We start from the raw sequence: 12,959 nt of genomic DNA on the forward strand, positions 1-12,959 counted from the left end.
TTATTTCGGACCACCTGAATTATCATTAAAAATTACAGGTACCTATAATCACTTCAATTTATGTCATAATTATTTATTTTTATTTAATAAATATGAATAGTGTAACGAGTGTAACAAAGAATTAAGAAAAATATAAATAAATAAGAAAGAAAACAATATTTAAATTCTGTTTAAACATGCCCTGACATCTAGTAACACGATCTCAAATTTAGTAACCATATTGAACCATATAAACAAGCCTTTTTAACGTATTGATTAAATTGGAGCTTAATTTGGTTATTTATTTATAAATTTAATAAGTAAAACATCTCTTTAAGAAGATTTAATGGGATTTTCCATAATTATAAATCCCTCCACATTATTTATAATCAATACAATGGAAAAAGAAAGCCTGGTAAAGACAATGTCTAATTTAATCAACATTTATTTAATATAATACAAACTTTTCTTTTTATGATAAGAACAAAGAAGCTGTTTATAATATAAACTGGTATGATGTAGATGTGTCAACACAAGAAGATTTTTTTATGCCTCAAAGAATCGCATGTGATGAATGTGATTAATAAATATGTTTTAATATATTAACTATTATTTTAAATTAAGTTTATAATTGCTAATTTGGTGAAATAATCGGTCCCAAAACGTCGTTAACATAATGATACAGCAAGTTACATTTAATTCGTGAACTAACATCGTTGCTACTACCCCAAATAATAAATCCGTCAACTTTTAGAGCCTTTAATAGCTTTATTACGCTATTTAAATCATCTAAAGGCATATATCTTTGTGTGTCTCTGTATTTTAACCAAACGTAGGGTAAAATTTTCGGTTTAATCAACATTTTATTTTGATTATTTAGTATTCTTATAGCTTCTTGTATACGTCCTTCGATTAATTTGAGATTATCAGATAAGCTTTGTTGCTTTTCGGATAAATAAATCGATGGGAAATACGCTGTCGATGATGAAAATAACCAATTTAAGCTAAAAAAAATTATTAAATAAATTTAATTTTTTGTGTTATATTTACCGGTCATTTTCGTCCATAACTTCTTGGGAGCATTTAGTGTTGTTATTTCCTGGGGACATATTGAAACAATAAGGATAAGCATAGTAACCCCAATAAGCTTTAGGTCTCATTTCTTTAGCGATTAACAAAGTTTCTTCAACAAAATCTCTTCCGGTTAATTCAAATCGTTTTTGCGCCTCCAATTTTATTTTCGGTTGGGTCCAAGTTGGATGGAGGGTTTCTTCGATTTTGTATGAAATTTCTTTGTATGGGGTTAACGTGCCGAAATTTTGACGAAAAATTGGGCGCCAACTTTCAAAGTCTATTATTGCGATTCCTATTAATAAATATATTTTGTTAATTAAACAAATTTTTAATTAAAAAGGAAACGTACCGCTAAAATTGTTGTTAATAATAAGTTCTTGTAAGGATTCCTTAAAAATTTCTAGGTGTAAAGATAAGTTTCCTTGTTGCGGGACGCCCCCATTTCGTAAAAAGATTTTGTCCGTTTCGGAGTTTTCTAAAATCGCTGGGAAATTGCCTGGGTCATATAAGATGGAGATTTTGTCGCCTCGGAAATCGTCGTTTTCATTTTGGATGATTCCGTATTTTTTTGTTAAATCCGTGAAGGGGATTTTGAAAGGTCTGCATTGAAACGAAGGGATGTTCCAATATATTTGGAAATAATCCGATTTTTCAATTAAAACCCCGCTTTAATAATAATTATAATAATAACAACAATAAAAAATGATTTAATTAATTTAATTTTTTACCTAGCGGTTTTAACAAAGAAATAAAAAAGGAGTACTTCTCTCCACATCGTTTCGTTTAAAACTGAGCACGAAAGAAAAACAATTCCCTGCAAAAACCCCTCTATTTTCTTTTTTACTTTTTTTTGTTGTTCTCTTTTCATTTATGTAAATAAATTTTGAAATGCAGATTATAGGTGCTACGTCAACTGAAACGACGGGCTTCTGCATTATCATAAATACAACTCAATTAATTTGCATTTGTGCCAGAAAAAAATTGTAACAACAACGAGAAATTGTGAGTTTTAAATTGTTTGTTCAGCCTCCACGTTTAGAATCAGTTCTTTAACACGGTTAAAAGAATTGCACAATTTCCAACTTGGGTCTCATTGTTTAAATTAATGCGAACCGCACGCAACGTTTTTGTGTGTTTAACTCGGTTGCGTGCTTTAAACGGAAAATTGGTACAAATCAAGTTGTTTTTTTTTTTGCACAATATGAAATAATGCAATTAAAAACTATGGAAATAAAATGTTTCTAATATATAATATGTTTCTAGTTCTAGTATTTAATTCAAATTTTAATTTTATTAGACTAAAATGAAGTTAAAATGTCAAAATGACAAGATAAGATGTCAAACTGACAACTGTATGTCACGATTACAGGTTATATTGGGGAAATGACAGCTTTATAACCAAATAACAAGATGAATTGTCTTAATGACAAGTTGAAACGTCAAAATACCAAGTTATGTATTCGATGTAATGTCAATATTTATCATAAAAAGTCAAAATGTTGAGTTAAAATGTCATAGTGACAAGTTAAAAAATCAAAATGACAGGATAGGGAGCCAAATAATAACTTTATGTCAAGACGATGGGTTGTAACGAGGAAATAACAGCTTTATAAAAAACTAACAAGATTAAATGTCATAATGACAAGTTGAAACGTCAAAATGTCAATTTGTGTAATCTCAATACTTATCATAGAATATCAAAATGTTAAGTTAAAATGTCCTAGTGACAAGTTAAAAATTAAAATGACAAGATAAAATGTCAAAATGATAACTTTATGTCAAGATGATTGATTATATTGGAGAAATGACAGCTTTATAAAGAAATAACAAGATGAAATGTCATAATGACAAGTTATGTATTCGATGTAATGTCAATACTTCTCATAAAATGTTGAAATGTTAAGTTAAAATGTCATAGCGACAAGATATAGGTCAAAATTACAGTATAAGATGTTAAAACGATACCTTTATGTCAAAATGGCAGTTTATAATGAGGAAATGACAGCTTTATAAAAAAATAACAAGATTAAATGTTATAATGACAAGTTGAAACGTTAAAATGTCAAGTTATGTGTTCGATGTAATGTCAATACTTATCATAAAATGTCAAAATGTTAAGTTAAAATGTCCTAGTGACAACTTAAAACATCAAAATGACAAGATAAGATGTCAAAATGATAACTTTGCAAGATTATAGGTTGTAATGGGGAAATGACAACTTTATAAAAAAATAAGAAGATGAAATGTCATAACGACAAGTTATGTATTCGATGTAATGTCAATACTTCTCATAAAATGTCAAAATGTTAAGTTAAAATGTCATAGTGACAAGTTAAAAGATCAAAATTACAGGATAAGATGTCAAAATAACAACTTTATATCAAGATGACAGGTTATATTGGGGAAATGACAGCTTTATAAAAAATTACATGAAACGTCAAAATATCAAGTTATGTATTCGATATAATGTCAATACTTATCATAGAATGTCAAAATGTTAAGTTAAAACGTCATAGTGACAAGTTAAAAGATCAAAATTACAGGATAAGATGTCAAAATGATAAGTTTATGTCAAGTTTTATAGTTTTCTTTATAAGTTTTTATAAAGATGTCAATGGGGAAATGACAACTATATAAAAAAATAAGATGAATTGTCTTAATGACAAGTTGAAACGTCAAAATATCAAGTTATGTATTCGATGTAATGTCAATATTTATCATAAAAAGTCAAAATGTTGAGTTAAAATGTCATAGTGACAAGTTAAAAAATCAAAATGACAGGATAGGAAGCTAAATAATAACTTTATGTCAAGACGACGGGTTGTAACGGGGAAATAACAGCTTTATAAAAACCTAACAAGATTAAATGTCATAATGACAAGTTGAAACGTCAAAATGTCAAGTTGTGTAATCTCAATACTTATCATAGAATATCAAAATGTTAAGTTAAAATGTCCTAGTGACAAGTTAAAAATTAAAATGACAAGATAAAATGTCAAAATGATAACTTTATGTCAAGATGACTGATTATATTGGGGAAATGACAACTTTATAAAAAAATAAGAAGATGAAATGTCATAATGACAAGTTATGTATTCGATGTAATGTCAATACTTCTCATAAAATGTTGAAATGTTAAGTTAAAATGTCATAGCGACAAGCTATAGGTCAAAATTACAGTATAAGATGTTAAAACGATACCTTTGTGTCAAAATGACAGGTTATAATGAGGAAATGGCAGCTTTATAAAAAAATAACAAGATTAAATGTTATAATGACAAGTTGAAACGTCAAAATGACAAGATAAGATGTCAAAATGATAATTTTATGTCAAGGTGACTGGTTATAATGGGGAAATGACAACTTTATAAAAAAATAACAAGATGAAATGTCATAATGACAAGTTGAAACATCAAAATGTGAAGTTATTCAACAAACATATACAAAAACCCAACACTGAATCACAACAAAAACTAGAACTAACACTAGACCTAGAAACATTTAGGTTTAGACGTCTTAGTGATAGTACTAAAATTAGTTCTAGTTTTATCTTAAATGAAATATCTCAACTGACACGACGTTATCATAAATACAACTTAATTTGCATTTGTACCAGAAAGAAAATTTTAACAACAACAATGAATTAAATTGTTTATTCAGCCTCAAAGTTTAGAATCAGTTCTTTAACACGGTTAAAAGTATTGCACAATTTCCAACTTGGGTCTCATTGTTTAAATGAATGCGAACCTCACGCAACCGTTTTGTGTGTTTAACTCTGTTGCGTGCTTTAAACGGAAAATTGATACAAATCAAGTTGTTTTTTTTTCTTTACACAATTGGAAATAATGCAATTAATAAAAAGAAATAAATAAATAAATAAAACATTGAGGTTTTGACTACTATTTATTACGCAATTGGACATCAAACAATATTAATATTGATATTTACCATGTAATTTGTTTGTTTTTGGTGGAATGAGGCAATTGAAACATTTAGAAAATAAAAATAAATGTAAATTGCGAAAAATAATACAAAATAAAAAAGAAATTCGTGTTTTCTTTATACCAAAATGTACAAAATTCAATTGAATGAATCAAAGAAAGGGGTTATTTCATTTTTAATGTTTGTTAATAAATTTGATTTAAGCCAAAAATTGCTGGGTGTATGCGTGTTGTAATAATGTATTATTAATATATAAATTGTTAGCTAATTTAAGAAAAAAATTGAAACTGTTAAAGAAAAAACAGTTACTTGCGGAACTAAAAACCAACATTAATTTAATTTAACCGTCTACATTCATTTCTGTTTCTTCAGGAGCATCATGATTCTGCTGTTGTTGCCCGTCGGTGTGGTTAACGTCGGCTGGTTTGGTTTCTTTTGGTGGTGTGGGCGCCTTAGGCATTGGTTTATTCAAAATTGGATCGACCTGCGATCGGAAACCCACCAACGTTTTTTGCATATCGTCGACGGTAATACTCGGATCAACATGTTTTTGTAAATTTGTGTGCTCGTGATAAACTTTTCTCATATACTCATCTAAATCCCCAAAAGCTTTCTCAACTTTTTGGAGTTCTTCTCGCGTAAAATGAGATGCTCTTTCATCTTTCCCAGAGATAATCCCCTCATAGACTTTACGACAATGTTGTAGGGCACCACCAATTTTATCTAGCATCATCGGTCTTCTTTCAGCCTCTAATTTTCGTTTTTCAACCGGTTCACCTCGCTTTTTTAACGCTACCAAACGGTCTTTGTACTGTTGTTTTTCACAATCTTCACCTTCCTCGTATAACCAATTTTCCATTGACTCTAAATCGTTCACTAATTTTGTACGTTCATTTTCAATGATGAATGCAGCAAGATCTTCTTCTGAGGACAGTTTTCCTCTTAATTCATATACATATTCTTCTAAAGCGTTTCGGGCATCAGCTCGTTCTTTTTCTCTTTTATCATCTGTTAACAAAAAAAAATTATTTTTAATTCCACCAAGATTAAATTAATTTAATAAACTTACTTGCAATTAATTTATATTCCTCCTCTTTTAACTCTTCTATTTGTTTATGAGATAAACCATAAATTTCTGATTCAACGGTTAATACAAGATCTTTCTTAACGGTTTTTTTCTTTTTCTTCTCATCACCATTCTGCAACAAAAATCGTTTATGAATTAAAATTAATTTTAATTTAATCGAAAACGAGTAAAAACAAAGAAAATAAAACAGAGTAGAGCCTTGTATGCATTGTAGGCAACACTACAAAAAAATACAACAAAAAATTAACAACAAAAATTGAGGGGGAAAAGAATTAGAACAACTAAAAGGGTAGTGCCAGGTTTTATGCATACCCGGCTAAACAAGGCTGTTAATTTTCCCGTCCAGCCTACCTCTGGTGTGCTGTTTGCCTCAACAGACGCCTTATCCCCCCCATTTTGATCCGCATTTTGACCATCAACCTCCATGGGTTGTTGTGGTTGTTCCGAATTATCCACAATTTCGGTACATTCAATCACCGCTTTCCTCAACGAAAAAATACCACTTTGATTCGTGTTAAATGTTATCTTAACCGGTTGATTTCTACCTTCGGCTATTTGTTTAACATCTTTTACATGCCAAGTACCTAAGAAAAACATTCATTATTAAATTATTTATTTATTTATTATAATAAAACCTCGATATAACGGACCATGCGTCTCTTAAGACGTTATGTTTCTAGTTCTAGGTCTAGTATTAGTTTTAGTGCTAGTGTTAGCTCTAATTTTAGTTGTTATTCAGTCTTAGATTGTTGTATATCATTATTGAACTAAAACTAGAACTAACATTAAACTTAGAACTAGAATCATTCGGGTTTAGCCGTCTTAAAAGACGAAGGGCTAAACCCGAATGATTCTAGTTCTAGGTTTTGTGTTAGTTGTAGTGAATGTGTTGGTGTAAAACTTGCTATGTTCTATTCTTCAGGTAGGACTCGACAAGAGCAACAGCGTCACTAGCAAGGTTATACACTTTAGATAGTTTCCTCAAGAGAATCTGATGTGACATGCAGTCAAATAGCCGCGTCAGATCCAAAAACGTTGCAATGAAATGATTCTTTCAAAAGGATTCTTCGAAAAGGATTCTTTCAAAAGAATCCAAGGACATGTCAACGAACTTGACAACGACATCCGACGTACACCTACCCTTAAATAAATTAAAAAACTCAAATAACTACAGACAAGTATTTCGTCAATGCTACTTATAATCAATGAAAATTCAGTAGTTGGCTGTGAAATTGTACGTCAAACTTGACAAATAGGTTATAAAACCTTGTTGTCAAATAATTTTATAACCTATTTGTTTGACGTACAATTTTATAGCCCACTACTGAATTTTCGCTTATTTTAAGTAACATTACGAAATAAGTGTCTTTAGTTATTTAAGTTTTTTATGAAAACGAGAAAGTTTTTTAAAAAATAATAAGAGTAAGAAAAGTTTTAGAATTAAATTTCACATGAAATGAAGTAGTAATGTATTAAATCCGTCAAAAGGTTAAAAAGATCTGTCAAAATTTAGTAGTTTATTATTTATTATTAATGCCTCAATTGAGTTCAATTTGCTACCAATTAATACCCTTGGTACACTCATAACGTATACCAAGTTTGGTTTTTCTAGCTTAATTTATTATGAAGATATAAAACTTAAGAGCCAACTTTGAAGGCATATAACTCCTCAGGTGTACAACTTAGTATAGAGGTAAGTTACTTTCAATCATCTTAATTTATTGTCTTCTACATGTCCCTGCTCTGTGTCGGTTCTTATGTGAATCACCCTGTATAAAAAAACATTTTATCATACATTGTACGCTCAAACACCTTGGAAAAAGCTGGCAGTACACTTATTGGCCTATAATTGGAGCAATCCGTAGTATCTCCTTTCTTATGCACGAGCACCACGTTATCTATTTTCAATATAACAGGGAACTGAGAATCAGCAAATACTCATACATGTCTACATTCCTCTTTATAAAATAAGTTGGGATGGAAAAAATATCAAGTGTAGGACTACTCTTCAATGAACAGAGCAGCTCACGTACTTTAATAGGACCAACTTCTGAAAATGAAAATCAACGAAAAACCTATTCAGCACATTCGGATCAAGATTACTATTTAGATTGCTTTTAGCGTTGAGTAGAGTTTTAGCATTTATTATTGACCACACTGCACTAGCTTATACAGATGAACCAACCACCAAACTTGCAATACAACATTTATTGTTAATCTGAAGCGAACCAAGCGTCTAGTTCCTTCCAGTTAAATGCATTGTATTGAACTGTGGCGCTTAGCTCCGTTCGTGCGATCGTTTGTTCAATTATTTGAGGTTAGGTTTTGATGATAAACGGGTTGTGTAGCAGCTGTGAAGATATTACATCTAAAAATAGCAACAGCCCATCTAGTAGTGAAAATGAAGACAATGTAGATGAAAATGAGATCAGCGAACATATTGGAAGACCTAAAAAAGGAAGAAAAACAAAATTTAAGGGACAAACTTTCAAAGCGAAGAAGAAATAACAGTATGTCGACCGATCTATTATACGAAAAAAGGAAAAGTTGTAGCGGCAAAAAATTCTTAGGCGATTATTGATGTAACTGTACTCGCAATTGTGCCAACTTAATTAGCGAGGCTAAAGGAAAGCACATCTTTGAAAACTTTTACAAGTTAGCTAACTATGATGCGCAAACAGCTTTTATTGCCGCAAAATAAAACATAAACGAAATAAGATCTTTGTAAAGAGGTCTTTCATCCGGAGTTATTGTTTGGACACTGTTCCAGTATGTAAAGATTTTTTTATAAATACACTTAGATTAAGTTCTAAAAGAATAAATATTACTCTGTGCAAACTTAGGAGTGGAGAAATTAAAGATGGCAGAGGCGAGATGCAAGGTGGAAAAAATAAACTTCCTGAAGAAGTGGTTATTACTCACATAAAGCGGTTCCCCACATACAAATCGCATTCGATATCATAGAGCGTAAAATGTATAATTTGTATAAGAGTGAAAACAAAGATATTAAGGTATCTTTTGCTAGCTATAAAAGTATCTTTTATAAAAATTTTAATCTGCTTAGACACCAAGAATAAAGGACAAGTGCAGTTTATGAAATTCATACAATATCAAAATACAAAATGCTGTATTGGAACAGAACAGGGAGGAACTAAAACTAGCACACAATTTATATCTAGAAGTAGCTGAAATAGCAAGAACAAAAATTAGAAATGATTTTGAGATATCCAAAGAGGATGAAAAACTTCAAACTTTAAATGAAACTCTAATTATGTGGTTAGATAGCTGTTGTAGCCAAAAGGGAAACGTTAAAATACATCCTTAGTTGCCACCCTACATTAAAATCGATCTATTTTAAGTACTTAATATGACCACAGCTATCTACCAAATGATTCAGATTTTTTGGGCATAGAAAAGGCAATTAAATAATGAAACATTACAGGCGAAAAATCCACTGATTGTGACAGAGATGAACATGGAACATTTTTGTTCTGTAAAAAACTTAGAAAAAGAAATTACTAACCGAAAAGTTGACATAAACAAAAACAAGGTTAGGTGGTTAGAAACCAGAGTAATAAAATTAGAAAGTCTTCATTTTCAATTTCCTTAAAATACACTCATAATGAAAATGGCGCGTTCCATGAAGCATTACTGCAGAAAAATCCAAAAAGAAAAGCTCAACAGTACAGAAATTTCAAACAAAAAGTTGCAGGACATTAAGTCTTTAATGCCCTTTATTCCATTGGGTGGTAAAAATTTCTACAACAACCTCAAAGGCATGGATTTTGACGACGATTTAGATGTCTTTGGCGAAAACCTCGATTTTGAGCCAGACTCAGATAATGAAAAAGCATAAATACATTTATTATTGTATTCAACCAAAATTTGGTATGTTTTAAAATACTGTTTAGTTTATTTTTTTGTAGTATGAAAAATAAATGAGTTTCTAAACTAAAAACTTGTTTAATTTAATTATTTGTTTCATACTTTCATTCTGAAAAACTAATCCTTGTTTAAATATTATTCAGAAAGGCACAAACTAAGTACCAAAACTGTAAAAAATAAATAGAATTTATAAATAGAAGAGATACTCATAAACCTATAAAATAAAAATATTACTAAAATCTTCAATATGTAATGCCATTTTTATAATTTGACAGTTGGTCCCCTTCTGATAAACATGGTCCAATTAAAATTAGAACTACCATCCCTGATTTATACATCATATAGAGAACTCAGAAAATACTCCAAGTTTATTTACCAACATGGAATAGATCAACTTGGGGAATAACCCAATTTGTATTCTATCTATGAGCGCTAATATTTGTATTTAAATATGCTGTTGTATTAAATAGATAATATTAATAGAATCCATTATATCAAGGTTTAACTGTAATGATTAATTTATTTATTTATTTATGTATTTACCTATTGTTTTGCTTTTAAAATGAATATCCTCCTCTTCAGAATAATAAGCACTAATTGCAAACGAATCGTTTCTATTAATGGTAAGTTTCCTGGTAATGGGCACCTTGGTGTATTTAGGGAAAAGTTCGTGCACCTCATCAGGTCCACTTTTCAGCATAATCGAGTAATTTTGGACATCTTCGACTTTGAAATCTTTCACACGCACCGCAGGGGATAAAATAGCACATTGCAGGGCGCAACCACGACTAACAGCTTCGTCTTGATTCAAAGTTGTGCTCGGGGTGCGTCCGAAAACCTCCGTGATTAACTGTTTAATGGCTGGAATTCTCGTCGAGCCACCAACGATTTCGACGGAATGAACCATTTCGAGATCTAAACCGGAATCTTGTAAGCACTTGACCAGCTTGTTTCGAACCCTATTAAATAAATCTTTGCAGAGCTCCTCCATATCCGCCCTTTTCATATCTCCGCGAACATCTTTATCCTCCATAAAACACTCGATATTTAGCGGCAAAGAAGTTGAATTCGCCGACATTTGTTTTTTTAATTTCTCAACCTCAGCTAATAAGCGGATATAAGCGCGTTGATTACTTCCCGCATCGATTCCATATCGTTTCATAAAATCTCGCTTGAAATATTCAGCCAGTTTATAATCGATATCGCGCCCTCCCAAATTCGGGTCTGACGTTGCAGCCAACATTTTTAATTGACCCTTGTGGAAGGCGCAAGCTGAGACTTGCAACGAAGCGTAACCGCAATCAACGAAAATTACGTTACGTGGTGTTTCTTCAGGTGCAGGCAAATCTTGTTTGTAAATACCGTAAGCGAGAGCCGTTGCTGTTGTTTCGTTTAATAAACATAAAACGTTTAAATCTATAAAATAATAATAAATTAATTAAATTAATATTAACAAAGAAAAAAATTTTTTTAACCTTTCAATACACAAGAGAAATTTAAATTTTTTAACTAGCGCCATCTTTTGGTGAATAGCTGATTTTAATGGTAATGTTGACATTGACAGATTGAAAATCTTTGAATTTTTGACAGATAATAAATATTAATATACATAGATGAAATGTTAATGTAAAATTATAACTAAAATTAGCACTACAAGTAATACTAGAGCTAGAACTATAAATATTTGAGATTCTAGATCTCTTACTTTTTGTTTTACTTCAATAAAAATGTACAACAATCTAGAGCTGAATTACAATTAAAACTAGAACTAACACTAATTCTAGGTTTAGTATTAGTTCTAGCTTTGTTTCACAAATATCTGCGCTTATGATACAAAAAAGTTAAGTTATATAAAATTAATACAAAAAAATTAATAATAAATTAATTGGGATAATAAATATTAAATTTAATAATTCCTAACTAAAGCCATCTATTAGCTGGAGATCATTTCTCTTAACAACTACAGATTCAATCAATTTCCTATGATGAGCAAGTGTATTGTAAGGTTAAAAAAAACTTTTTTTAATTATTTTACCGGCTATTGCAGCCGCATCAAGTAAAGCTTGTCTTTCAGCATGTGTATAATAAGAAGGAACAGAAATGACACAATCCTTTAATGCAGTTTCGATAGCAGCAGATGATGTATCTTTAAGTTTTGTAAAAAGCATAGCAAGACATTGTTCCGGGGTAAAAACACGAACTTCATTCAAATATCTCGTCTAAAAAATAAAAAAATTAAAACATAACATAAAAAAATCGTTGAATTAATCACCTCAATCCCCAAAACATCATCAGGTAACTGCTTGGTATTAAACGGTAAATGTTTAAGTTCGTCTTGAACTTGTTTGTCGCTATATTTCCTACCAAGAAGTCTTTTTAAGCCATAAATGGTGTTTCGCATATTGGTCACCTGCTGATTCTTTGCGGCGACCCCCAAAATTCTGTTCTTCTCCGAGAAAGCAATGCATGTCCTTCAAAAAGAATTTAAACAACCAAATAAGTCGATATTAGTCACATACGTAAATCTCTTCACCCTTATTTGGTAATGACAGGTTATTAACAGTGAAAATAACGAAATCTTTGAAAGAAATGTCACATCTATATGATTCAAATGAATTTAAAAAAAATTTTTTTAATTAATTGAAATACTTACGGTGTGGCTCTTAAACTGTAATCGTTTGCGATAGTTTCGATTCCTCCGGCTTTCGCGACGGCCACATAACACGATTCATTTCCGAAATCTATACCAATAACTGACATAGCAGCCATGACTTAAAAATTATTTAAAAACAAAAACCAATAAAAGTACGTGACCGGTACGTTCGATTTGGGTTTGGTGGGAGTCGGGGGCGCGCGTTTAAATGCACACTGGAATGAATATCAAGGGGCGAAAGTATTCGCTCAATAGAACCAATTTGTACACTCGAAAAACGTGCAACCGGGCCTGTGGTACCGATTGAAACTGTCGGAAGTGGCGTGAAGTCAGCCGCAA

At 30.9% G+C, this 12,959-nt stretch overlaps 2 protein-coding genes and 1 long non-coding RNA gene across 4 annotated transcripts; 1 reads left to right on the forward strand and 2 right to left on the reverse strand.

Moving 5' to 3' along the window:
- The first annotated feature begins 303 nt into the window (after nucleotides 1-303).
- LOC111424979 (uncharacterized) lies at nucleotides 304-598 on the forward strand. The gene is made up of 2 exons (XR_002707670.2): nucleotides 304-394; nucleotides 462-598. It is a non-coding gene; the product is annotated as an uncharacterized lncRNA (long non-coding RNA).
- Nucleotides 524-1,938, reverse strand: LOC111424977 (hyaluronidase A-like). Its single transcript, XM_023058716.2, has 4 exons — nucleotides 1,782-1,938; nucleotides 1,403-1,719; nucleotides 1,030-1,345; nucleotides 524-983 (listed from the first exon to the last, which is right to left on the reverse strand). Exons 1-4 carry the CDS (start codon nucleotides 1,919-1,921, stop codon nucleotides 614-616), a joined length of 1,143 nt encoding a protein of 380 aa, XP_022914484.2. The 5' UTR covers nucleotides 1,922-1,938; the 3' UTR covers nucleotides 524-613.
- A 3,160-nt stretch (nucleotides 1,939-5,098) lies between these two features.
- On the reverse strand, nucleotides 5,099-12,940 carry LOC111424976 (heat shock protein 70Cb). Of its 2 annotated transcripts, none has more exons than XM_023058715.2 (7): nucleotides 12,621-12,940; nucleotides 12,240-12,438; nucleotides 12,003-12,186; nucleotides 10,511-11,383; nucleotides 6,434-6,666; nucleotides 6,065-6,194; nucleotides 5,099-6,003 (listed from the first exon to the last, which is right to left on the reverse strand). In XM_023058715.2, exons 1-7 carry the CDS (start codon nucleotides 12,734-12,736, stop codon nucleotides 5,336-5,338), a joined length of 2,403 nt encoding a protein of 800 aa, XP_022914483.1. In that variant the 5' UTR covers nucleotides 12,737-12,940; the 3' UTR covers nucleotides 5,099-5,335. The 2 variants fall into 2 exon arrangements, with proteins under 2 accessions (XP_022914483.1, XP_022914482.1); XM_023058714.2 differs by having other exon boundaries at nucleotides 6,395-6,666.
- Nucleotides 12,941-12,959: the final 19 nt, after the last annotated feature.

This window comes from Onthophagus taurus, chromosome 11 (assembly GCF_036711975.1).
Source record: "Onthophagus taurus isolate NC chromosome 11, IU_Otau_3.0, whole genome shotgun sequence".
In the NCBI taxonomy this organism is placed as follows: Eukaryota; Metazoa; Arthropoda; class Insecta; order Coleoptera; family Scarabaeidae; genus Onthophagus; species Onthophagus taurus.